Source organism: Chelonoidis abingdonii, chromosome 3 (genome assembly GCF_003597395.2).
Source record: "Chelonoidis abingdonii isolate Lonesome George chromosome 3, CheloAbing_2.0, whole genome shotgun sequence".
In the NCBI taxonomy this organism is placed as follows: domain Eukaryota; kingdom Metazoa; phylum Chordata; order Testudines; family Testudinidae; genus Chelonoidis; species Chelonoidis abingdonii.
In genome coordinates this window covers 119,415,929-119,443,341 of record NC_133771.1, presented here as the reverse complement: position 1 = coordinate 119,443,341, position 27,413 = coordinate 119,415,929, and the positions used below count along the sequence as shown (strand labels likewise).

At 43.3% G+C, this 27,413-nt stretch overlaps 1 protein-coding gene across 1 annotated transcript in view; it reads right to left on the bottom strand.

Moving 5' to 3' along the window:
* The window catches only part of CCDC170 (coiled-coil domain containing 170), a 122,467-nt gene that overhangs the window by 67,409 nt on the left and 27,645 nt on the right, over positions 1 to 27,413 (bottom strand). Inside the window, 2 exon segments of the mRNA XM_075064047.1 lie at positions 1,127 to 1,154; positions 3,626 to 3,702. Of these exon segments, the coding sequence (XP_074920148.1) occupies positions 1,127 to 1,154; positions 3,626 to 3,702 (105 nt within the window).

Below are 27,413 nucleotides of genomic sequence, written 5' to 3'. Positions count from 1 at the left end.
CTCCAATGCAGATCAATAAAATTCAAGTCATTAAAGCTAAATGAAAACAATCCAATCCACATAATACACATGTAACAGACACCTCTTCTGGCCCTTCCACATGGGGAACAGCGGCAGCAGGCTGGAGTGGATTATGGAAATCCCCAAACCAGCTACAGCCAAAGGGGTAAAGTCAGTGCCTTCCAACCTCCTCTCCCCACCAGTTCCAGGGGAACAAGCCCATTATACTGGACCTAGAATCCAAACCTACAACTCCTTTATATGGGCAACAGCATCTGCCAGGAGAAGCCTTCACATATCATCATTAGCTCAACTCTGTAACTTGGACTCTTGATGTATTATTTATTTCATTTGCTATAATAGCTTTCATTGCTGTCCCCATTCATCCCAAGTGCAAGCAGGTGGATACCCCACCACAACACATGATGCCCGAAACAGAATCTCCACTCTTTGTAGTCTAAACATACCCCTTTTCCTGGGGTTTTTGGCTTTACTGGCTGATCACACAACAAGAAAAATGCAAACCTCAGCCTACGGGTGTTCCTATGGTTTCCCTGTAGAGACTTATCTGATCTAGGCCCCAGTTTCCTGTTACAAAGAGCCACTCTCATCTTCCTTATAGAAAGAGTTGAGTCAGCAAGCTGCACCTGCCACAGTGAGTCAGCCGAACTTCAGTAGCTTTATGCGCAGCTCCACCACCTCCTAAAGAAGGTGAATCACCGGAACCACCTTGTTACACTCCCCTGCCCTTTGATATCACTGCAATACTTTAGTTGCCCACCATCATTCTCTTCCCATTATGTTTTTGCCATCTTTCTTTCTTTAATTCACACAACCCCTTTCCCATCATTCTTCACTATCATTTTAACTCCACCAACTGCTCTCCCAAAATCTCTAATACTAGTGAAACAAATATATAAAGAAATATACATTAAAACAATAAAAACTCTCCATAAGACAAGTGTCAACCAGCATCCTAATTGACCAGTGGGCACACTGCATCCCTTTCCCCAACACTTTGTCTGTTTCGACCCCGCATGCTATTCAGATCAGGGATGGCATCTTCCTCTGTATCTGAAAAGCAACTAGCACATTTCTCAACAGAAATAAAAAATGACTCACTAACCTTTTGTGCCTCTGTTCTTCCTTTGTTTCTAAAGAAACAAATGGGAGAAAGAATTGAAAAAAAATGCTTGATATCAAAATATAGAATATCTGAGAATTTTCACATATCTGTTCTATTGACCTATTTCCTGTTGTTCCACCAACAAAATATGGGCATAATAGCAGGAGACAGCAGGTGTAGGGAGAGTTTCTGTAGCAGCCCATCAGAGGCCCCAGCCACCAGAAGCCTTCCAATAGCAGCCAGAGCAGCCTTCAAATGCTCATCTACTCACTGTCACAATAGACTTCTTCACACGGCCTATGATCTCTGCTCCAGTTACATTACCAACTTTTGTCCAGTCACCCCCTCTACCTTTACCCCCTCTGATCTCCTTCCTCTTCTCGCCTCATCAATTTCACCCCTCTTCTTTTTCCCAGTTTCCCATTTAAGCCCTCAGGCACAAATAAAAAAAAAATTAAATTAATTCCATGCAATAAACGTGACACGAGTCAACCTTAATCATAAGCTGTTATTTGTATGTTGCATCCCTTTCCACCACCATTTAACAGTTTTTAGTCTTTTTAGATTGCAAGTTCTTGGGGAACTGTGTCTGCCTATATATTTGTACAGTGCCTAGTACACCAGGTCTCAACTCTGATTGGAACCATTGGGTCTTAGCACAATTAAATAAACAAATAAAAAGAAAAGGGAAAAGCTGACTAGTATTGCTAAACCCAAAGCTTCATCTTGTACGTCATACCAGATTCTTATTTAACAAAATAAAGAAGAGTTGTGCTGACAGTGTTTCTAATTTTTAATTACATTAATATTCATGGACACACATGTGCATTAAAAAGGGGCTCATTCTGAACAGTTAGGTCAGGGGTCCTCAACACGGCGCCCACCAGAGTGTCTAAGTGCACCCACGTACTGGCCAGCGGACAAGCATCTGCCGAAATGCCGCCAACAAGCTGCGTCATCCAGAGGTGTCGCCGCCAAAATGCTGCCGATTTTCTATGGTATTTCAGCGGCAACGCCTATTGACGTTGCCGCTTGTTGATGGAACTTTGGCAGATGCACGTCCGCCGCACGGTTGGGGACCGCTGAGTTAGGTCAATAGGAGGGGTGAGATTTTGGACTGCACCTCTGACAGTATATTTACACTGCAAAAAAAGAAAAAATGGTGTGTTCTTAACTTGGGTTATCTACCCTGTATTAACTAACACAGATGAAAATAGCAGCCAAGATGTGGTAATTTGGCTTTTAACTCAAGTTAGCCTGTAGGACAGCCAGGAGTTGAACTTGAGCTCTTAACTCAAGTTAAAAGCTAAATTGCCATGTCTTCACTGATATTTTAACCACAGCTAGTTAATGTGGATTAGCTGAGTTAAAGAATTTATCTTTTTTGCAGTGTAGACATACTGTAAGAGAGAAAGTACAGAACTAGCAAGCCTTGGTGGGTGGGGGTTAATGTGGCTTTAAGCCATTCTTGCACCATCCTGATTCTAGACAGCTTTGGGAAAAAGGTCTGTTGAAATCATGGCAGCCTGTCCCTGACAGCCTGTGGGTGACAGTGCTTCCCCTACACCCCCACCGACACACACACCAGGCCTTGCAAGGGTACCCCAGAGGACAGCCTATGGCTGTCTTTCCTAATTCCACTAGCTGTGCCAGAATTCTCCCAGAGTTGAATCCACACCTTTTAGAGCCCTTTCACACAACTTTGGTCATTCTACCTGGAGTAAAGGGCCCAGAAATCTTTGATATTAAAGCAAAGTAATAATACATCTAAACCAACAGTTCTCAAACTTTAAAATCTAGCATATGAAATCTAAAACTCAAAAGTACTTAGTGTAACACCCTTATAATATTAACCAGTGTAGTTATAATGGATTCTGCTCTGATAAACCAATCCATGTGGGTTGTGAGTTCAATCCTTGAGTTGACCACTTAGGGATCTGGGGCAAAATCAGTACTTGGTCCTGCTAGTGAAGGCAGAAGGCTGGACTTGATGACCTTCAGGGTCCCTTCCAGTTCTATGAGATAGGTATATCTTCATATAGAATTACTGCATTTCAGTTTTATTCTCTTTATTTTCACATTATGGAAAAGGTTGAAGACAATGATCACTTTTCACTATATCCTTCATCATCACAATCAAGTCTGCCTATCCAGTTAGTCTTCTCCTTTCCAAAAAGACCTAACTTTTGGCTTGTAATTCCTGCCAATCCTCTGATTATTTCTGATGTGCTTCTCTGGATTTTTTCAAACATTACTGTATCTTTTCTGAAACAAGCATAACCTAAAAATAATAGTCCAGGTGAATAAAATCAATTACTTCTGGCATTTTCAGTGTTTCTCTTCTGAAGGTAAGTCCTGCCCAATCTGCTGTAGTCATTAAAATATTGTTAGACAGATAAGAATCATTCTCCCCTTTTGTTTATTTATTAACAAGCCTAATTCAAAGTTGTTTAATATGCTCAAAAGAAAGTCACATGGCAACCAAAAAGTTATTCTTACCTTCCAACACTACAGATAGCAGTTAAATTCGCTCTCTCTTCCATTTGTCTCTTCATTATTGTGAGTTGATCTTGGACCTAAATGTGATAAATAACTGTTTAGGATGGTTAAGAACAGCAGTTATCTCAAGACAATTATGAAAACATTGATATTTCAGCTTTTATAACAACTTCTTACATCTTCTGGTAAAGACTTGATTAATTAAGGGATGTAGTAAAAAGAAAACATCAGGGAAATAGGTCCCCCTGCTGCTTTGCTTCAACAGTTTAGTGAAATAAATGCTGCGGAAAAGCTGAATGTTTTATTATTTGTAATTATTTTGATATCAACACCTTTTATATGCTTTAAAAAACAAAAATGGAAACAGAGTACAGATCTTGCTGCCAGCAGACGAAGGGGGGGAGGAATGAAAGGCAGCAACAGCAACTGACTGTGCAAAAAGTCACTGCTTGCTCACATGCAGTTTCACTTGTTTTCTTTGTTTTATCTGTTGGTTGGTAGACAACAGTATAAGGCTTTGTAGAAGAAATTAGTATTAATGAGAGATTTGTAAATGGAGGAGAGACCACAAAGGTGATGGACATTCTAACAATGCCAATATTCTATTTTAATATCCTCTTTGTCTTATGCTTTCTATGTCGTGCATTTCACTGAACAGATATATGCTTATGAATATATAGTTGGCTTCCTCACAACATAAATTTTAAGGGTCACATCCTGCATCTCTCTCTACTCCACCAGCTCTGATCAGTCACAATTATTAAATATACTTCTGCATACCTGCAGAAGTAATTTTAAGTGTGTTTTTCATTTAGAAGTCACCTAGTTACAGACCATTTTTTATATTTCTTTTTTACGATCGATTCTAAAATATTAGAAAACTTTTCAGTAGCATGAGTTTTTTTAACAGATTGAAAGCTGTATTTACTAAAATGGCAATGGACTTCAGAATGTTGAAAAACAAAAATTCTAAGCAGAGCAACAAAACAATTTAGCGCAATAGAAAAATCACATCCCACTGTTAACAAAAGTCAGCTGATACTCAGCCATTCACTCTATTAATAGCTGTTTTTCCTACTGAATAAAGTATTGTTTAAATGATGGACTTTTATATTAACTACACTTTTTGCTATTGCTTTAGCAGGCAAGTGGTTTCATTTCCTTCCAAGCAATATCCTTGAGCCTCACCTTTAACTTCACATCAAAGCCGTCATACCACAGTTTCAAAGGAATCAGTTCGAAGAAAGATAAAGAAATGCAATGAAGAAGAGCCTTGGAAACACAAGTAAATTCCTAGCACACTGAAGATACTCCCTTTTGCAACATTTAACAAGAACAAATTTTGTCCTTGAATTTGTAAAGATAAGTTTTAATTATCAGTCAGACTTTATTTAAATTATTGAATCAAATATCTCTACTGCTCTGTAGTATGTGAATTAATGCAGCTGCTAAAATTGACAAAATGATGAGGTGAAACTAAAAACTGAAACAAAAAGGGAACTTGTAGTCACATTTTGCAGTATTAAAATCAGTGTCAGTCATCCTCCACAGAAACAAGCAATTGAATAAAAAGGCTATCTTTTTCCCCCTCCAAGAACCTGAAATGTCTGAAAACTGGCCAACAGATCAATAGAACAGCTTTGAGGCAGTTAGAAATTAGCCATTCTGTCTTGGAAACATTAGACTAGAATTTATTAAACTTGAAAAAACTCTGCCCAAACTTTTCCAAAATTCATGCCCCCTCTCAAACACATTAATTGCAATTAAGATTGCACACCTTACCCCTCTCAGACCCTGGTGTTAATATCAAGGATTAGCTTTTTTCCCAAGTTTGTAAATCCTCTGTCACTGGCTTCAGGAGCGCCTTCATCTGATTTTTTTTTTTTAATTCCTGATGTTGTGTATCAATCTGGAGGCTTCCAATGGCAAAAAAAAATGAAATAATTCTTCAAAAGTAAAACTGGAGATAAAAGTCAACTGGGTCTAGAAATGCTGGTTTAGCAGTAACTAGAAGCAGGATTGGATTCAAAAAGAGGCAAATAAATTCTGCATACAAAAATATGAACCTTGGAACTGTCAAGGATCTGTGAAAAGTCTTTGCAGACCCTCTTATGCTATGGAACACAGTCTGAGAATCACTACATCAGGGAGTCACTAAAACAGGTAGGGTTTCTATCAGCTGTTAGGTGAGCTGGACTGCATGTTCTTGTCTAAGGCTTTGTCTTCACTGCTAAAAAAGAGTGTGTTTTGACACATGATAATTAATATGCATTAGCAACCGCACTGTAAAATCCCAGTGGAGAGAGGACATTATAATTTTACCATGAGATAAACTAGGCAAAGTCAATCATCTACAAGGAGTATAGTGTTAGTAGTGTGTACAGAAGATCTTCAATCTATCTCACCTCCGTTCTGTAGGAAACCTCTAGACATGCATTTGTTGTTACACCTCTTAAACCCAGAGATCTTCCAGAGGCCAAAAAGCCACTCCTTGAAATTGGTGGCATAGGTGGGAGCACATATCATAAGAGCCAGGATGGAGAACGGTTTTCAGAAATAGCACAGGCAACAAAGGGGTAACAGGTCTTCAACAAAGTGAGTATACTCTGCTCTACTAGAGTAATGGTTAAAACTTGGGTGTCACAGCTGCATATAGCAAATATAGAAAAATATTTGAAAGGAACATAAAATTACAATGAAATGCAGGTTGATGCCTTTTTTAATTTTTGGAGGGGCACAGGGTTATTTAAAATTTTTAAGTAAATATCATGTGATAAAAGGTGCTAGATTAGTGACGTGTTAGTTAAAATGGGGATGAGGAGGTTGGGATGCTCATTGGGACTCTACAGTGAGGCTGAGGACCAGTATGTGGCAGAGACCAGAGTCAGCCAGGAGTTCTGCTGCCCAGCCCTGGCCTTTGGTTCTGCTCCCCAGCCCATATTTGTAACTCTTCACCATGAGAAGCAGGTGCTTCCTCTGGTGAAGCACCTGTGATTCTGTCTACATTTACACTATGGTGACTCTACTGGCATAGCTACGTAGCGGAGGCACAGCTTTTCTGTCACTGTAGGAACACACCACCTGGGGGGAGATACAGCACCTGGGAGCAAGCCTGGGGTGCTAGAGTGCACTGATTAGCAGCAGAGCACCTGGATACCTCTGGATCCCCAGGCCCCTGCAGTCAAAGCCCAGCTCCCTGGCCCTAGGATGGCTCCCTACAGCCCTTTCCCACCTCTTGTTCTCTGTACTACTGCTACTCGTCAGGACTGTTTCTTCTGACCCACAATGTGACTCTACAACTGTGCATAAACTCCTCGACCCTGGAACTAGGCAGCCAAGCTCCCGGGAGGGGTGCAACGGGATTCTGCAGCGGGCTGGGACCAGGGAACTAAGGGGGAAGTTCCGTTGCTCAGTCCACCCGCCCCCACACACATACAGCCTCCCTAAGAAACGTTCCCCTGCCCAGCCTTAGGACCCCACAGAGCAGTGAGATCCCGGCGCAGGGCTGCAGGCGGACGCTGAGCGCAGAGAAGAGCAAGGTCCTGGTCCCAGGCAGCGCAGCCTGATAGGAACAGGAGACCGGGGGACGCTGCATCCAAACCCGGCTCTGCCCCGCAGCCCGTGCAAACCGGACAGGGACGCGGCTCGATACCTCAGCGGCGGGGGGCGCTGTAGCCGCGGGGCAGGGGGCGGGCAGCAGCGCCGCATTGCTAGTCACGTCAATGAGCCGGGAGCAGGGGGACCCCGCGCGCGAACTGCCTTCGCTGCTGCTGAGGCTGTTGCTGCTCATGTTCCCCGGGGATCTGCGCCGGAACGTTCCATTCAAATCTTCCCTGCTGCTCTCTCCTCGCGCCCCCAGCCTGCAGCGCACAACGTTACCCGGGAAGCGGTCGCCATGGCGACGCGTACACTGAGGAGGCGGAGCTTCCTCAGCTGTCGCGAGACTTGTCCAAATCGCATGGTCCGGCTGTCTTGGCCGAGGGGTGGGGGCGGTCTCCCTGTCCCGCGCAGCCTCAGGGGCAGGTGCTGGCCGCGCTCTGGGTTCCGCGTGGGCACCGGGGCAGCAGCGCCGCTGCCAGGCGCCACCCGCTGATCTGCACCGAAGCCACCCGAGGGGGTGCAGGAGGCGCTGGTAGCTGGTGCTCCCGCCCCTGCCCCACCTAGTGCAGAGCCGGCCTCAGCCTCGCCCCGCTGTGACTGGGAACCGGGTGGACTGGCCCGTGATGTGATGCCGGGCGGGCTAGACCAGGGGTTCTCACAACACGTTTTTTGGTGGCTGCACTGACAAATTTTCCAAAAATAGTTAATTTATTTTAGGAAAAACAAATAAATATGCACATATACACATCTAAATCACTGTTATTTACTATATGAATCATTGTGATTTATTTATGTAGAGTTTTTTTGCACTCAATAATAAAAATAATGTACAGTTGTCTATTTACTGGATCTAAGCAGAATAGAAACAGAAGGTGTTTTGTACATTCATGTCTTTTTTCTTATTGTTTCTTCTGCTTTGGGTTACTAGTTAACAAGTGTAAAAAAAAAAAAAAGTCTGCTGTGAAAAGTGATATTAACAAATATCACTTTTCATAGCAGACTTAGTCCTAGCAAGCCTGGGGACAAATTAAGCCCTGGATGAGGATGTGGTTATGGAGGCAATCGGGCATTAGGGAAGGCATCAGGGGTCAGGGGTGATTGGGGAGGGTGACCTGGGAGCCACAGCACATCACCTAACAGCCCGGGAATGGAGCCCAAATCCCTGTGAATGTAGCGTGCCATGCACCACCCCAGGGCTGAAGTCCAATCCCACTCAGGAAAGGTGCTATGATGTTTCCCGCCCTAGGCGAAACTTTCACCTTGCGCCCTCCCCCCTCCCCGAGCCCTGTGGGAGCTCTCTGCCCTTGCCTCCACCCTGAGTCCCCAGCGGCAGCTCTCCGTGGCCCGGGGAGCCGTGCCGCAGCTCCCCGCCCCAGCACACCTCTGCTCCGCCTCCTCCCCGAGCACGCTGTCACCACTCCACTTGTCTCGCCTTCCAGGCTTGCAGCACCAATCAGCTGTTTGGTGCCACAAGCCTGGGAAAGAGAGAAACAGAGCGTGCTCAGAGGAGGAGGTGGAGTAGAGGTGAGCTGGGGCAGGGAGAGGTTCCCGTGTGCCATGCGCCCCCCTTACTTGCTGCAGGTGGCCCTCCCTGCGCCCCTCTGCCCCAGGTCCCTCCGCCTAAATGCTGATGACGACCGGGGCGGCCAAAGATACGGCTGCCGCGGTCGCCACCGAAGGACCCGAAATGCCGCCCCCCACATGCTAGCGCCCTAGGCGACTGCCTAGGTTGCCTAATGGGTTGCACGGGCCCTGATCCCACCACCCCTGGGAAGATGAGGAATACACCGGCTGTCTGCTCCTCCAACTACTGCTAGCAGCCCTAAGGAAGGAGCCATTGCTTGGCCCCTCCCCACCCCATCACCACCCAGGAGGCTGTGGCCCCAAGAAAAGTCCCCTGGTGGCCACATTTAAGAAACTTGGGGCTAAACGATTTAATGGTTGCTTTTTTGGCCTCAGGTGCCCTTGATTCGTAAACACAGTTTTGTCTCGGCTCCTTCAAGACCACTGTGTTGAAAGCTCCTCTGATTGTACTGAGAGCTGTGCAATGGTGGTGATTCACAAGGCCCAGCTCTTGGATTCAAATGGTCCGTGGCCTAAAGAAGAGCTATGTGTAAATGTGAGAGTTCGTCTCTCTTACCACTGGAAGTTGATCCAGTGAAAGATATTACCTCACCCATCTTGTCTCTCATGAAAATCCCGGCTTTCATTTAAATACATGAAAAAGGATGTTTATAGCTCAGGGAAGATAAGACAGATACCCAGATGCAAACATTAAATCCCATTCTGACCAGTGATCCAAACTGAGCGCTATTCACTACCACATCTCTCGTTTCTTGTCACTATCCAAATCCTACAATTCTTTGTTTGGGTGTCTTTTGTGTCCCAGGTGGAAAAAGTGAAAACCACTGGCTTAGAGTATGGTTGTGTAGTTCATCTCTGTCTACACTGGAACAGAAGAAATTAGGTTATACTGTGGCAAGAATTGCATTTTATCATGGTTTTGGCTGGCTATGGAACTGACATCAGAGTGCTGGTGCTAGCAATTGCAAAGCTCTGTTTTACCAGGAACCATGACAATTCCTGAGGTTAGCATGTTAAAACAATGTGTGTGTAGGAGATGATCCTGATAAAGTTAGAGCTGCCCAGAAAATTCAGCATAGATGCCAACAGTTAAGGTAAAATTTAGATAAGATTATGCTTCTGTACAGATGTGCTTTCTTTCCTACTGGCAAGTGCATTGTGAAATTGATGGTCCTGATCATTTATCACTTTCATATTGCAGCTATGAGTCCAACAACACGGGGAAAAGTTGCCATGCAAGAGTGCCACCCTAGTCTTTTCTTAAAATTAACCCATGAGTTTGGGAGAGGAGTGCTTCAATCACTGTTCAGCTAGCAGGGCTCCTCAGTGAAGTCACCACAAGCTAGTGTCCTGTAGTAGGGCAATATGGAGGTACTGTTAGGAAGGAGAAAAGGTGATTATTCAGCTATAGCAAGGGTGGGCAAACTATGGCCCGGGGGCTCCATCCAGCCCTTCAGATGCTTTAATCCAGCCATCGAGCTCCTGGGATCTGGGGCTTGCACTGCTCCAGTGCTCCAGCCAGGGAGCGGAGTCAGGGGCTTGACCCTGCTCCGCGTATGCCATCCCTCTGTGTGGCTCCGGAAGCAGCAGCATGTCCCCCCTCTGACTCATATGTGCAGAGGCAGCCAAGTGCCACCCTCACAGCTCCTATTGGCCAAGAACCATGGCCAATGGGAACTGCAGGGGCAGCGCCTGCAGACGGGGCAAGGGCACAGAGATGCCTGGCCACGCCTCTGCGTAGGAGCCGGTAGGGGGACATGCCGCTGCTTCCGGGAGCTACTTGAGGTAAGCGCCACCCAGAGACTGCACACCGACCCCCTTCCATTCCCCAACCCCCTGCCCCAGCCCTGATCCCCCTCCCACCCTCCAAACCCCTCAGTCCCAGCCCAGAGCACCCTCCTACATCTCCAACCCCTCATTCCCAGCCAGGAGCACCCTCCTACATCTCCAACCCCTCATTCCCAGCCAGAGCCCCCGCTTTTCCCCCTGCACCCCAACCCCCAATATTGAGCATTCGTGGCCTGCCAAACAATTTCCATACCCAGATGTGGCCCTCAAACCAAAACATTTGCCCACCCTGACCTATAGTAACTTCTGTTCTCCAACTACATTGCCCCCTACACAACTGATTCTCCACATTGGAATCCAGCTGGAAACAGAGTTCCTGGAAGTAGAAAAAAATGCAGGGTCTGTTATTGTATGTGGGATTGATTATGCTCTCCATTTCAATAACGTTGGAATTGAGGAATCTACTTCTGCTTTAAAATGGTTCTTTGGTTGTGTATCAAGGAACAGGACTCCTACAGCATGGCTCTGTGCAGGCAGTACAGTTGGGAACAAGAGTTACGGTAGGTATCCCTTCTTCTGGATAACATGATGCCAGCACTACTGTAGTAAGTCCTAAGTAGCATCACTAGATGCAACCGGGAATACCAAAGCTCTCTCCTCTTTTAACCAGAAGCCCTGACAGATCCTGGGCTTAAAAAGTAAAAGAAAAATGAAAGGCCCTTAATAAAACCAACAGTGATTTTATAGCAAAGTGGTGAACCTACAGCAAGGCCCCTCATACTGATTGTGGCATTGTCGCAGCTGTGTCAGTTTCACTCTTGTGTTCTTCAGCCTATTTCAGCTGTAGACCTGCCTGACCCTGCAGCCAAGACAATTCAGGAGTCTTCCCCTTTCTCAGTCACAGAGTCCCTACACATCCAACATAAATATAAAGACAACTAAATCTTCAGCCCCAACCAAGTCCAGTTGGTCACTGGTCTCCTTCACAGGTGAGCCTCAGTTAGGATGCAATATCCTCACATAGCTTCTCAGGCTCCAGGGTTGCCAGCCCTCCAGGATTGTCCTTGAGTCTCCAGGAATTAAGCTTTAATTAAAGATTGCCATGTGATGAAATCTCCAGGAATACGTCAAACCAAAACTGACAACCCTATCAAGCTCCTATATCTCACTCTATCCCATGGTCTATGGCTAGCACAGTTCTCCACCTTCCCAGGGTTTCAGAAAGGCCATTGTCCCCCAGATTTCAGGCACTCCTCTGGTGCAGACTGCCAGCTTCTCTACCCTTCCAGCCTTCTTAGGGTGTGTCTACATTTCAGCTGGGATGTGCGATTCCCAGCTTTCATAGACATGCCCATGCTAGCTATGCTCAAGCTAGTTCCTAAAAATAGCAGGAGTCCACAGAGGCACAGTCCACTCCTCAGTCTATCTGCCTGAGTACAATCCCACCTGATCCCCATGATATTTACTTGGGTGACTAACCCTAGCTACTGCCTGTGCTGGCACTGACACACTGTTATTTTTTGGCGCTAGCTTGAGCACACCTAGCACAGGTAAATTCCAGCTCAAATGTAGACATATGCTTGGCCTTCTATCAGACTCCTTCCTAGAGAAAGAAAACTCACTAAGTCCCATCCCCTAATTTTCCTCTCCCAATTGTCCTCCTCTCTCCTCTTTTAAGTCCATCCCCTTCATCTGACCATACCCTCCCCAGGTGCAATCAGAGACATTACACTGTCAGGCTTTCCATGGGTGGCAAGTTTGTAGAAATTTTGGTGGTGCCCAGAACCCGCCTCCCCCAACTCTGCCCCCCCATACTCCACCCTCACCTGCCTAAAACTCTGGGAGGGGTTTGGGTGGGAGGTCTGGGGTGCAGGTCCTGGGCTGCGGATTAGGGTGCAGGAGGAGTGCAGGGTGCAGGAGGGGTGCAGGGTGCAGGCTTTGGGATGGAGTTTGGGTGCTGGGTGCAGGCTCTGGGCTGTGGCAGGAGGTGGGTGTGCAGGAGGGGATGAGGGGTGCAGGCTCTGGGAGGGAGTTTGGGGGTGGGAAGGGGTGTGTGGGAAAGGGGAGGTGGTGCACTCTCCAGGAGGGAGTGCATGATCTGGGAGGGAGTTTGGGGATAGGAGGCAGGGCAGGTGTGAGGGCTGAGGATGAGGGATTCATGATGCAAGAGGGGGCTCAGGGCTGGAGCAGAGGATCAGGGTGCGGAGGGATGAGGGTTGGGGCTGAGGATGAGGGGTTCATGCTGTGGGGGGTGCTCAGGGCTGGGGCAGAGGATCAGGGTGCGAGGGGATGAGGGCTCTGGCTAGGGCTGGGGGATGAGGGGTTCATGATGCAGGGCGGCTCAAGGCTGGGGCAGAGGATTAGGGTGCAGGGGGATGAGGGCTCTGGCTGGGGATGAGGGGTTTGGGGTGTTGGAAGGGCTCAGGGCTAGGGCCGAAGGGCAGGTTGGCAGGTGGTAGGACCCTGGGGCATCAGACAGCAGTTCTGCTGGGAGCCGTTCTACTCAGGCAGCAGAAAGGTGCCGTGATGCTTTCTGTCAGGCAGGGACGTGGTGGGGCTGGTGGAGGGGGAGACCCACGGGAGCCAGGGCCGATCCAGGCAGGGCTGGGGGAGAGACCCAGCTCCAAATATTGCTGGAGCAAGGCCCCCAGCCCTGAATATTCCTGGTGCTCGAGCACTGCAAACATATATAACCTGCCGCCTATGGCTCCCTTAACCCTTCTGGTGCATATATGGGATTTACACCCCATCACATACACTCCTCTTAAGACTGTACCCTGCTTAGTACAGGGTCTTTCTGCCCGAAGTGTGGATGGAGGAACACAGAACACAGAAAGTCTTCTTCCCTGTATCCCTTTCTTCTTGGGTGTCGTCCATCCACAAATGAAGCCACACCTTCTTGTCTCACAAAAACTTTACTAGTTTACTAGGAAATCCAACCTCATCCTGTCTTTAGCCTCTTGCTTTTTCTCAAGCAGGCCATCTGCAAGCTGTACCTCATTATCACCAGTCTCTCTCAATGGCTTTTCATTTCTGTTGACACATCCTCAGTTTCCTTTGACCCACCTCTGACTTCACACAGCTCCTTTCCAGACCTCGGACTGTCCAGCGTCCCCACAGCCATACTACTCTCTGGGCACTACGGAGTCCCCAAATCTCTTTTCTTCACCCAGTGAATGATTCTTTTCTCATGCTCTCTGAAAGGCTCCTCCGCTGCCCATCCAATATGGACAGTCGCCTCAGCAGCTCCAACTGCAGCTCCCACAGTTTGTGTTCCTGTTTTAGGAACTGCATGAGGAAAGCCTAGATCTGTTTGGACTGCTTCTTGCCACTGAAACAGAACCTCTCTCTAGTAGTTTTTGCTCTAGATACATAGACTCAGGTGCACTGCAACCCACTCCCTCTTAAAGGGGCCCATCACCCTGTGACATCTCCCTTTTAAGTTTTCAAGTCAAAGACTACTCCAACTTTACTTCAACCTCTAAAGAAAGTGGGACCTGATTTGCATGTAATATTTACAGGGTATAAACGTAAGGAATAAGTGCTATAGCTCACCTATTATAGCAGAGCTTTAAAGTATCACATCTCTATTTTCAGATTCTTAGGAACTGCACTGTTAAACTGAAGGAAGTCTTAGCAGTTGTTGTTTGATGTGCATTCACCACACATTACTTTGTCAATAATAGGCTGCTTCCCTTTCTCCACCCCAATACTGTACTATCATTCTGCCATCAGTTCAACTCCATCAGTAGTACCATCTGTGCTAATATAGACAGACTTCCATGTGGCCACCAGCATTTTAAACACCATGTAGTCTAGCCAACACAGCTAGTTGATGCAGTGCTAAAAATGTAATCGGCCATCTGCGGGATTCTCTAAACTAAAACTCCTGTCATTGCTACCCTGAGTGGAGCTGAACTGATGGTAACAATGATGGGACATTTTTAGCAAAACAGTCTAGTGTAGACAAAGCCACATCTAGGGGACAGGGTACAACACAGGAACCCAGTAACAAGTCCCAGCTGCACCGAATCTCTCTGAGCCAAATTCTTCTCTAGTTAAAATAGCATAAATCTAGATTAACATATTTGATTTATTACAAAAAAAGTAGCATTTTGACTAAAATTATGCTCCCGCACAGATGTACTTTCCTCTACACTGGCAGCTACACTGTGAAATTTCTGGTACCTATCCACTTGAAATTGCCGTTGGGGCTCCCATGGCAAGAAAACAGTTTCTGTGCAATTATGCCTCCACCTACTAATAATTTTTCATAGACTGACAGTGTTCCTAAACTGAAAGAAAGAAAAAATAAATGGAAAGAGCAAGATTTAGAGGAAAAAAAGGAAGAACAGAGGGAAGAAAATACTAGAAGTAGGGCCAGTACAAGACAAATGTACAGTGAATATAAAATAAATACATAGTATTCTATGACATGGCACTGTGGTCTAATGGTCTGCTCACTAGACTAGAAGCTAAGAATTCTTGAGGTCTATATACCGGCTTAACTACTCTGCAACTTTTGGCATGTCACATCTTTGACCTAAGTTCTGCCTTGATTATACAGAGGTAAGTGAATTTAAGTCACTTGAATTACTTCAGATTTACCAGTTTAACTGAGAGCAAAATTTCGCTCTCAGTATCTCACTTTTCCTATGTCTAAAATCGGGCTAATGGTAATTATGAGTCCCATCTACATAAGGAAATAATCATGTTAGCTAATATAACTTTCAAAAATACATTAGTATTTAGTAGTAATAGTCTAGACAAGGCCATAGGGATGTTGTCATTTGTTAATGTTTGTACAACACTGTGAGAATGTAAAGTATTATGCAAATACTGAAGATAGATAATTGCAGGGTCTCAAGTTTTCAGCGCTCATGAGAGAGATTAATTGTATCAAACCATTAATGGTATCAGCCTTAAGTGCTGCTTTAAAGCACAGCACATACTACTTGTGTAATGAACTCAGTCCCTCCTTCCCCGACAGCACTGGAGCAGCACCTCAGAAACAAAACTCATTTAATAGGTGTAGTGCTGATAGGATGCAAAAGAATGCCAAGAGGCATTGTAGCGGAGTCAAGCCACAGCTGTTGGAATAGTTCAAAGTAATGTTACCGCTATTGTCTTCATGTATCTGTAACTTGTTGATTTGCATTGTGTATATATATCCCATATGCTTAATTAGCCTTAGACCAGCGATATGTGCTAGTATTAAGATTATAATTTGCTTGATATGTGAACTTCCTGAAAACCAAATGAATATTAACTTTATTGCTTAAAATTATCTATTTCTATTGTAATGAGTAACTGGCAATTGTATTATATCATTGTAAGCAAATTACTTATGTATGCATAGAAATTAGAATGTTAATTTCAAAGCAAATAGTCCTTGATGTGGTGACCCAAGTCAAAGACTCAATATGCTAACTTCAAAGCAACAATGGAAGCCCTGTCTGCATTAGCTACCCATCAGAGCCCATGCTGGGATGAGCGTCCCTGTCAGCTTGCCTTCCTGTGAACAAGATCTATAAAATACTGGAGCCTTTGAGCAATTTTTATCTGATTCATCTCAGTGTTATCAGGGGGTATCCCAGATAACAGACAGAGGTTCCCCAAAAAGCCATTTTTGGGAAGCCTTGAGGAACTTTTGAAGAGACTCTAAGAGACTGGCAGACTACTACATCTCTGCTATCATTTGGACTGTAAACCATGATCCAACTGTAATGTATTTTATCTTCTTTAACCTCTCAATAACTCATTTCTTTTCTTAGCTAATAAATCTTTAGTTTTAGTTTACTGAAGGAATTAGCTACAGTGTTGTTTTTGGTAAGCTCCTGAGTGACCTGGGGTAAGTGACCGATCCTTCAGAGTTGGAAGAACCTGCTGTATGTGATTTTGTTTTTAATAACCTTTTATATCACAAAGTCCAGTTTATCTGTGTGGTAAAGAGAAGCTAGAGAGCATAAGTGGATTGTCTGTGACTTTATGGGAAAACTAATATAGTGATCCAGGAATACACTTTTGTTACACGTTTGGTGAAATCTAATGAGAGAATATACCACCAGTCTGGGGTGTTTGCTCTGGTTTTTAACAGTCGGATCTGAGTTTGGTGCACACAGCTGTGAGCCACTCCAGGTACTATGACAATAGGATTACACTAATTTTTGTGCTCTATTACAAAAGATCAAAATATGAAATATGATCCAAAGGAAAATAGACTTGGGGGGATGAAGATGGAGGGAAAGATAAAACTGGTTACAGGATATCAGACATTTAAAATATTAAAAAACAAAATTTCATGCATGGGGATGTGATGATAGCTGCATCTGATTCAAATCTGTTCATATTTGTACTTTCTAAAATTAGAGACTACATAAATGATCATAGACATATCAGAGTTTCTCCAGTGAGACTGCATGGTTCAGTGGACAGAGCCTTGGCCTGGGAGTCAGAAGACATGAGTTCTAGTGTGACAGTCTGTGCCACTACGTGATTATGATAAATTTTGTGCAAAGAATGCCTTGTGAGATATAATTTGAAAACTCATAATCCACTGAACATTATTGTCCTGGTAAAATATGTGTTATCAACATTGTAAGATTCTACTATATCACATTGCTGTAACATGATCCAAGTTTAAGAAAAGATGGCCAAAAACTAATTTCTCAGAAACAAAGGACAGACCAACATCCAGCGTGGTGTTAAAAGACCATCATCTGTTTAAGTGGCAACTCTCCAGCAGGGGGAAGGCATAAATAAGAAATTTACATTTCATCACAGGGACAGTTCAAACCTTACATTCACAAAAGACTGCTTGTCACCTGCAATCTAGCAGCAGGTAATCCTCAAAGAGGGGAGTGGGGTATAACAATGAGAGTGAGTGACCTCCAAATCACCTATCTCCCCCTGCATCTTTACTCATGGCAGCTACAATTCTGTAAAAACAAAGAAAGCACCATTGAACTGGGGGAGCAGTGGTCCCGGCTGGAAGGCTTTTCAGCCAGTACAGACAGCTGTAAGCATCTGGTGAAACAAAATCTTTTTGCTTTTCAGTTCACTTAGCTTGTTAAATTAGATATTAGCTTGTGCTTTTTTCCTTTTTATTTGCTTTGTAATCAGTTCTGACTCTTACGCATCATTGCTTGCAATCACTTAAAAATCTATCTTTCTGTAATTAATAAACTTACCTTGTTTTATTTTAACCAATGTGTTTGAATTAAAGTACGTGGGAAACTCCATTTGGGATAACAAGGCCTGTGCATATTATTTTCCTTTGCTGAAATCACGGACTTTCTATGAGTTTGTACTGTTCAGGAGGGGACTGAGCAATACAAAATGGACATCTCTGGGGGACAAAGCTGGGACTAGGAATTTGTGGGATGTCACTATTTATGTCAGGGGTGGCCAACCTGAGCCTGAGAAGGAGCCAGAATTTACCAATGTACATTGCCAAAGAGCCACTGTACTATGTCAGCAGCCCCCTTATCAGCTCCCCAACCCCGCTCCCAGCACCTCCCACCCACTGGCAGCCCCCGCTGATCAGCACCTCCTCCTCCCTCCCTGCACCTCCTGATCAGCTGTTTCTTGGGATGCAGGAGGCTCTGGAGGAAAGGGGAAGGAGCAAGGGCATGACAGGCTCAGGGGAGGGGGTGGGAAGGAGTGGAATGGGGGCAGGGCCTGTGGCAGAGCCAGGGGTTGAGCAGTGAGCACCCCCAGGCACATTGGAAAGTTGGTGCCTGTAGCTCCAGCCCCGGAGTCTGTGCCTATACAAGGAGCCGCATATTAACTTCTGAAGGGCTGCATGTGGCTCCGGAGCCACAGGTTGGCCACCCCGATTTATGTAATTCATGAGTGACTAGTCAGAGCATTCATGTAATTTAGCTGGGAGTGATTTTACATGCTAGGGACTGTGTATGAACTGGCCAGGAGTGGCTGTTCTGACAGCTCAGCAGTGTAAAAGACACCCCAGGCTAGAGAGTTAAAGAGACACAGCTGTTCAACAGTCCAGATTGTACCCTCAGGCATGTTACACTCAGTCATTCATTTATTATGCAGGTCATTTTACATTCTGTGCTCCAACTTCCTTCTCTGTTAAACAGACAGTTATACTGATTCATCTGCGTAAGTGCTAGAAGATCTGCAGTTATGAGTGCTAAGAATTATTACTATACAGGAGTGTGAGAACAGCCATCAGAAAATTTGAGTCCCCAAAGTAGTAGAAGTTACAGCTTAAAGGGACTAAAAACATAAAGCTCAGTAGGGTCACCATCCTTTAGTGCTGTGGGAGGAATAAAGGAAGAATATGTATGTTAGTACTCAAAAATTCATTGGTTCGAAAAGCATCAAGAAAGCTTATTCTACCATAACTGGAGTTTCTGCTGGTTTTTATTTTTGTACTCTATGTTGGAATAAAATTCTTTTTGGAGTCACTCACTCTGTAACATTAAATGACTCATTTATGTTGTTAGTGAGTTTAAGCATATTTCATTTGACAGTGATAAGATAGTCTAGATAACCCCATTATCAATAGAGAAAGCATATATGCCAAACCTCTCTTCACTTATAAAAGTATACTGAATGGAACTGGTACAGAATTGAAATTGAAGATGTACATATATACAAAATTGATACTAGAGCTGGTGTTTTATTCCTTGCAAAAAAAATTTAAGGAAAATGAAACTTTGTCAAATTTTCAATTAATTGTTTATGTCTTAGTCAAAAAACATCGTGGTTTCAACCGTCATATATATTGGGTTGACAACAACTGAAAAAAAATGTTTGGTTTACAGATTGTCATTGAATATTCACAACATTTCAAAGAAAATGGAAATTCTCCCATGAAAATGTTCATGCAGTTATAAATACTATTTTTTGGCAAAGTGTTTCTGACCAACTCTAATTGACAGATTTTTCTCTTCCCTTTCCTCTACTATAGCAATTTTCTTTCTTACATAAAGGAACACAACCAAATTCAGTATGATTAGGCACTAGATGTGTTAGTCATACCTATCTGGCTAAGCCAAAAGAAGGAAAACAAATACGTATTTATTCAAAATATTTCACTTACATGGTTTATTTATCTCCCACAAAAACCTCTTTTCAAATTTGTGTGGTTGATTCAGAAGTCTATACCATCCAGAGGTGAAGCAAACTGATATTTGTGACCTCAAACAAATTTAGAATAAATGAAAGAATTCACAGAAACATGTTTTAAAAGAAAGCCCCTTTCCTTATTTAGCTGTTTTAAAAAATAACCCATGGATTTAAAAAGAGGAGCATGGATCAAAGATATTAGGGAACTCACTGGAGAAGAATCCAACTTCCGTCTCAAGCTACAAGAGGAAAAAGTTAGGTTTAACTAAGACCATCTGAGACAATTAGACTTCTAGGTCGTTTTCACCAGAAATTGACTTTCAGCTCATAAAAGTCCATTGGTAAGCCTTTCTCAAATCAAGAACACTTTGCTGAAGTCTAAAATAAACCTATAATCCCTTTTCTGAAATTTAGAAAGCAGCTTTCCATTTGGACAAGGTCCAAGCTCCCATTGTATGAACAATTAGTTTGGCTTTTGTATTTATTATTGTTTTTAATTATTACATAGTGGTGGGGGGATTGTGGGATTTGCATGACCTCTTTTAGACATGATTTGGACTTCCTGAAAAGCATGCCAACTTCCTTGTAAAAGGGAACTATAATTCTTATTAATAAAAAGAGAGCGTCCAAAACCTTTGTTCCTCTGATGGACCACTTTTGCTTGTTTAAGTTGATTGCCAGAGTTTTGACAGGAAGTTACAAACAGAGAAAAGTTTTTGCTGACTAGTAAAAATTCAGACAGTGTGGATTTATTACAAATTGGAGTTCTACCAGCAACGTATATGGAGACTCATTTATGGGAATACTTTTTCCAGAAACACAATAAAAATATATTCAACTCATTAGATTTTATCTTTCAGATTAGAACATTTTTGGCCTCAACTATAACATGCCATTATTTACAGACTGACTCTCTGGCTATCAACTGAGTTTAATCACACCCTTTCCCTTGAACAGAAGGGGCCACCACAAATTCACCAGATGACTTGGTTTGCTTTTCAATATGGTCACTAAACTGCTAGCTGAGGCCTGCTCTACACCTAAAATTTAGGTCAATTTATCTATTTTGCTCAGAGGCGTAAAAAAAAAATCTCACACAGAGATTTTATTAAGATGACCTAAGCACCAGCGTAGACATTGCTAGATTGACGGAAGAAAGCTACGGCCTCTTGAGGGACTCGATTTAATACACCTGTAGTGTGGTGAAAGAGGAGACATTTTTCAGGGCATAAAACAACCTCTATTTACTGAGATTAAGGGGGAAAACTCTCTCTTTGAGAATTATTTCCATACTGCCTAATGCAGGGTTTCTTGAATCTTCCTCTGAAGTACCTGGTACGGGCCACTGCTATAGACAGGATACTAGACAACAGGGACAAACTACTCTGATCCAATATGGTAATTCCTATGTTCTTTTGACTAAATGTACAAAATTACAATCTTCTGTGGACTCTTGAGTTTACAGCACTCACCAAAACAGGGTACCAATAACCTGAGTTCTCTCCTAACTCTCTTGAATACTCAAGTTTGCCCTGCTGTCCTCACAAAAATAGATGGCAAGGGAGAAGTGGAATCTGTCGAAATTCTGGTTTTATTCCAAAGGCCAAGGAGGAAGCTTCTCGGTGAGTAATTGATCCTTCCACTGAACAGAAGTGATAACTCTATTTGCCCATAACACGGTGTTAGTGCACCAAGACTCCCTTAGTGCTATTTTAAAAAGGAGATGGGCTCAAACTGTCAAATCCAGTTCTTGAATACTCAAGTCCTAGAGCAGTCAACTCACCCAAACTGAAAGTGACCCACAGATTCACTCTACCACCCTGCTTACATCCATTGCCTGCATTTGGTGAGAAAGAGGGCATGGGAGAGGGGAACGGAGTGATAATGGAGAGAGAAAGATGAGAGACTGTGACAGAGAGAGGGAGAGAACACACTGAAGGTTTGAATTAGAGATAAAAACATTAAAAGTTTGTTTTTAGCTTCATTTTAAATCAAAGATTTAGTGAGTTTTGTTTTTGTTACACACAGCTAAACAAACAAACAAAAATCCAAACCCTGAGATTTTTCAGCTTTGGGAGGGGACTACACAAACCCTTGCAACATCTGATACCTCTTGGATTTTACACATCAAACATTCATTTTGAAAATAAGACACATAGCAGGTTTCATATGCTCAGATCACAGGATGTGAGATCAGCTCTTCAGCTGATAATAGGGTTAAAATGGGATATAAAGGAATAATTTAGGTTGATACCAGTTTTTAAATTGAAAGGAAAAATATGAATGTCATGTGAATCTTAATATAATTTGTACATGTTCACTGTAAGGTAGGTTTGTAACTAAACAAGGTGCTTTCTTGGCCCTCAATTCATTTTGAGTTGAAGGCACTCTATATCTCACGTGAAGCGATCTGCATCTTTTGGGCTGGAGCCTTAACTGAGAGTATTATTTAACTCTTCTTGTGGGTCAAAGCTTTCTTTTTCAACAGCATATGAAATCGCTTTGTTCTATAAACCAAGGCTGTAAGGTATTTGAGACATGGACTACAATTTATTACTTTTGGACAGTGGAGCCTTAGTTCTTGACTGAGACCTCTAAGCACTATTCCAACACAAATAATAAAATAAGTAAAATTATATTTAGAGATGTAAAAGGAAGTATTGTACATAGAGTTTCAGATAGATGAATGTATTCTTTTGTTTCCTGAACAGTGAAATCCTGAAGAAGTTAGGAAAAACTCTCTTTGAGAATGCACCAAAGAACTTCTGGTGAAAGCACCAGAGGAACCAGCACCAGGTGCCAACAACAGTTTGGGAACCCCTGCCTAAGGAGATATATGCTGCTTTAAGTGAAATAGTTAGATAGGAAGCAAAGGTGAACATCCTCACCAGTGCTTGAGTCTCCTTCGGGACAGTCTAGTAGGAAATCAGGTTCCTTTACTAAAGCTGCAGTCATCCATTTCAAACCATAGTAGAGGATCTAGGAAGAGTCTCTCTTGAACTGGTTTTTTGTAGCAGGAACTCCAAGATTTACAGACAAAGATACCTTCACGAGGCTGAGCATCAGCTTGCTGTACTCCAAATTCTAAGGAAGGCTGTCCTATCTGGACATAAGTCTTGGCTGATGTGATGAGGAGGCAGTCCCAATATACCTGCTAGGCTGCAAGGCCCTTCCTCTAGCTAAGCAAGGTTCTGTGGGCTAGGACATAGGGCCAGCCTTAGGGGTGGGTGATCAGTTTTATTGTTTTCTTTAAATGTGTAAACATTCCTATTGGCCTTAGGTTTTATAAAAAGGTGTGGTTTTGGGGGGGGGTATTTTTAAGCTTTAAATTAAGCTAAATTTAAAGTATCATCCTAAAGATTATGCAGTGAACTGCATGAAATTTAATTCATCTGCCTTGGAAAGATGCAGTGCAGAATTTGCTATAGTGGGGATTTAAATCTGTTATTTCCAGGAAGTGTTAGGGTGAAATCTTGGCTCTATTGAAGTCAATAAGAGTTTTGGCATTGACTTTCAATAGGGCCAGAATTTCAGTTCTACTGTTCTCAGCCTGATGCTTACACCAGTAAGCCATTTCCTCCTGCCTTACAAAAATGTTAGTACAATCCAAATAGATATGGTTGAACAATTTGATTGGGAGTGAACTTAGGATGTGCCATGGGATGGACTAACCACAGAGAAAAGCTCTTCAGGTCAGACACCTTGCCTTATACTATCATGTTTTACAGGAATACATATGTACTTAATAAGCCCAAACATCTCAGTCCTTCTCTTGCCCTCCGAACAAATAGAATGCATGATGATGGATAATCCAAAAAAGTGAACACTAAAAACCATCAGATTTAAAAATGAAAGAAAACAAATCAGTCCACTGTTGTGTACCTGTGACAAACAGCAAACCATCATAATTCTTAAAATAATACCTGTTTACAGACTGAACTGGGGATGAAGTGCAGTGAAGATTAGTCTCAAAGGTGACATGCTACCTCTATGTTTGTATAATTAAAAAAAAAAAATCAGCTCCACTACAATGGTTAATTGTTTTTACTGATTTAGTATATTCACTCAAGGCTGCTATTTTAGGGGAACAGTCTAGGCCTCTAATCATTGGAATGCCCCAGACTCCACCCATTCCTTAAGAAGTGTATTTTATCTTTCCAGATTTTCTTCATTAATAAAAACAATAGCCAAGTGGGTACCAAATAGAAATGAGCATAGACTCAGACTCATAGGTCAGAAGGGACCAACATGATCATCTAGTCTGACCTCCTGCACAAAGCAGGCCACAGAACCCTACCCATCCACTTATCACTTCTATAAAAACACCTAACCTATGTCGAGTTATTTGAAGTCTTCAAATTGTGGTCTGAAGACCTCAAGAGAGAACCACCAACAAGTGACCCATGCCCCACGCTGCAGGGGAAGGCGAAAAACCTCCAGAGCTTTCAGCCAATCTGCCCTGGAGGAAAATCTCCCACCCCATAATATAGCGATCAGCTAAACCTGAGAATGTGGGCAAGGCTCCCCAGCCAGCAGTCAAAGAAAGAATTTCGTGCAGTAACCTCTGATCCATCCATCCAACATCCATCGCGACCATTGAGCAGACTTATCTGCTTGATAATCCAAGGACAATTGCCAAAATTAAACTATCCATATATATCATTCCCTTCCATAACTTATCAAGCTTAGTCTTAAAGCCAGATATTCTTTTGCCCCATACTCTTCCCCTCGGAAGGCTGTTCCAGAACTTCACTCCTCTAATGGTTAAAACCTTTGTCCTAATTTCAGCCTGAAACTTCCTAGTGTCCAGTTTGTAGCCCATTCGTCCTTGTGTATCTACATTAGTACTAAGATTAATAATTCCTCTCCCTCTCCTAACGTTAATCCCCCTGATATATTTATTAGAGCAAGCATATCCCCCCGCAGCCTTCTTTTGGTTAGGCTAAACAAAGCCAAGCTCTTTTGAGTCTCCTTCATAAGGCAGGTTTCCATTCCTCAGATCATCCTAGTAGCTCGTCTCTGAACCTGTTCCAGTTGAATTCATCCTTCTTAAACATGGGAGACCAGAACTGCACACAGTATTCCAGGTGAAGGTCTCACCAGCGCCTTATACAACGGTACTAACACCTCCTTATCTTTGCTGGAAATACCTTGCCCGATGCACCCTAAAACCGCATTTGCTTTTTTAACGGGCCATTCGGCATTGGCGGCTCGTAGTCATCCTGCGATCAACCAATACCCACAGGTCCTTTCTCCTCCTCTTTGTTTCCAACTGATGCGTCCCCAATGTATATCAAAAATTCTTATTATTAATTCCCTAAGTGCATGACCTTGCACTTTTCACTTATTAAATTTCAATCCTATTACTTATTACTCCAGTTTACAAGCATCCCAGATCTTCCTGTTATGGTTTATCCCGGTGTCCTTCTCTGTTTAGCAATACCCCCCAGCTTTGTATCATCCGCAAATTATTAGCACATTCCTGCTCTTTGTGCCAAGGTCAGTAATAAAAAGGTTAAATAAAATTGGTCCCAAAACCGATCCTTGAGAACTCCATAGTAACCTCTTCCGCCTGACAGATCACCCTTTCAGTACGACCCGTTGGAGTCTCCCCTTAACCAATTCCTAATCCACCTTTCAATTTTCATATTCATCCCCATCTTTTCCAGTTTAAACTAACAATTCCCCATGCGGAACCGTATCGAAATGCCTTTACTGAAATCAAGGTTAAAATTAGATCTACCGCATCTCCCTTTGTCTAAATAATCCGTCACCTTCTCGAAGAAGGAGATCAGGTTGGTTTGGCACGATCTACCTCTAGTAAAACCGTGTTGTAATTTGTCCCAATTACCATTGACCTCAGATGTCCTTAACTACTTTTTCCTTCAAAATTTTTTCCAAGACCTTACATACTACAGACGTCAAACTAACAGGCTATAGTTACTCGGATCACTTTTTTTCCCTTTCTTGACAGATTGGGAACTATGTTAGCAATTTTCCAGTTGTACGGTACAACCCCCCTAGTTAACCGATTCATTAAAAATTCTAAAGGCTAACGGGCTTGCAATTTCATGCACCAGTTCCTTTAATATTTCTTGGATGGAGATTGTCCGGCGCCCTCCGAGTTTTGTCCCGTCAAGCTATTCAAGTTTGAACTTCTACCTCAGATGTTGGCAATATCTACCTCCATATCCTTCATTTCCGCGTTTAACATCCTTTCCCTCATCCTAAGCCTCTATTAGCTTATTAAAGACTGAGGCAAAGTACTTATTTAGATATTGGGCATGCCTAGGTAACCTTACCACTACATTTCCATCCATCAGGTATATAAGCGGTCCACTTCTTCTTTTCTTTTGTTTTCTCTTATTTATGATCTTCTCTTTTTTTTACTATTGGTTTTAATTCCCTTTGCAAGGTTCAACTCTACACGACTTTTAGCCTTCCTCACTTTATCCCTACATGTTCTGACCTCACTAAGGTAGCTTCCTTGCTAATCCCACCTTTCTTCCACTCCTTGTAGGCTTTCTGCTTTTTCTTAATCACCTCTCTGAGATGCTTGCTCATCCAGCTCGGTCTACAACTCCTGCCTGTGGTCTTTTTCCCCTTTCTTGGGATGCAGGCTTCCGATAGTTTCTGCAGCTTAGACTTAAAGTAATCCCAGGCCTCCTCCGCATTTAGATCCACAAGTTCTTCAGTCCAATCCACTTCCCTACTAATTTTCTTAACTCTGTAAAGTTAGCCCGTTTGAAGTCAAAAACCCTAATCCCAGATCTATTTTGTTTATCCTTCCATCTAGTTTGAACTGAATTAGTTCATGATCACTCGAACCAAGGTTGTCCCCTACAACCATTTCTTCTACGAGGTCCTCACTGCTCACCAAAACCAAATCTAAAATGGCATCCCCTCTTGTCGGTTCTTCAACTACTTGGTGAAGAAATCCATCCGCTATCACATCCAGAAAAATCTGAGCCCTATTATTCTTGCAAGCACTTGTCCTCCAGTCTATATCTGGGAAATTGAAGTCTCCCATGATCACACAATTCCCCTTGGTGTTACTTCATAAAAACATTAAAGAGGTCTCTATCCATATCCAAATCAGATCCCGGCGGTCTGTAGCACACCCCAAGCACTATCTCAGGGGAGGCTCTAGTAGCTTTCTTTCCCAGTGTGATCTTTGCCCAGACAGACTCTGTCTTGTCCATTCCATCACTTCTTATTTCTTTACAGTTCACCTCATCATTGATGTACAATGCTACTCCACCACCTTTGCCTTTATTTCTGTCTTTCCTAAACAGCACATAGCCTTCAATACCTGTACTCCAGTCATGACTACTATTCCACCATGTTTCTGTTATCCCTATAATATCCGGTTTCACTTCCTGCACCAGTAGCTCCAGTTCCTCCATTTTGTTACCTAGGCTCCTCGCATTAGTGTACAGACATTTTAATTTTTGGCGTTTGGCTTCACTGACATCCTTACCCCGTTATGCACAGACATTGTACCACCAGCATCACCTGTTAGTCTGGTATGTACACTACCCTTCCTCCTTATGTCAATTCTTTGGTCCACGGCCGTATCCCCTCTTACTCTGTTTAGCTCCCTTCCTGGTTAAATTCTGGCGTGGAGATCTCCTGGACATCTCCCAACCATCTCCCCCAATTCCTAGTTTAAAGCTCTCTTAATGAGGTCGGCGAGCCTCCATCCTAGAAGTCTATTTCC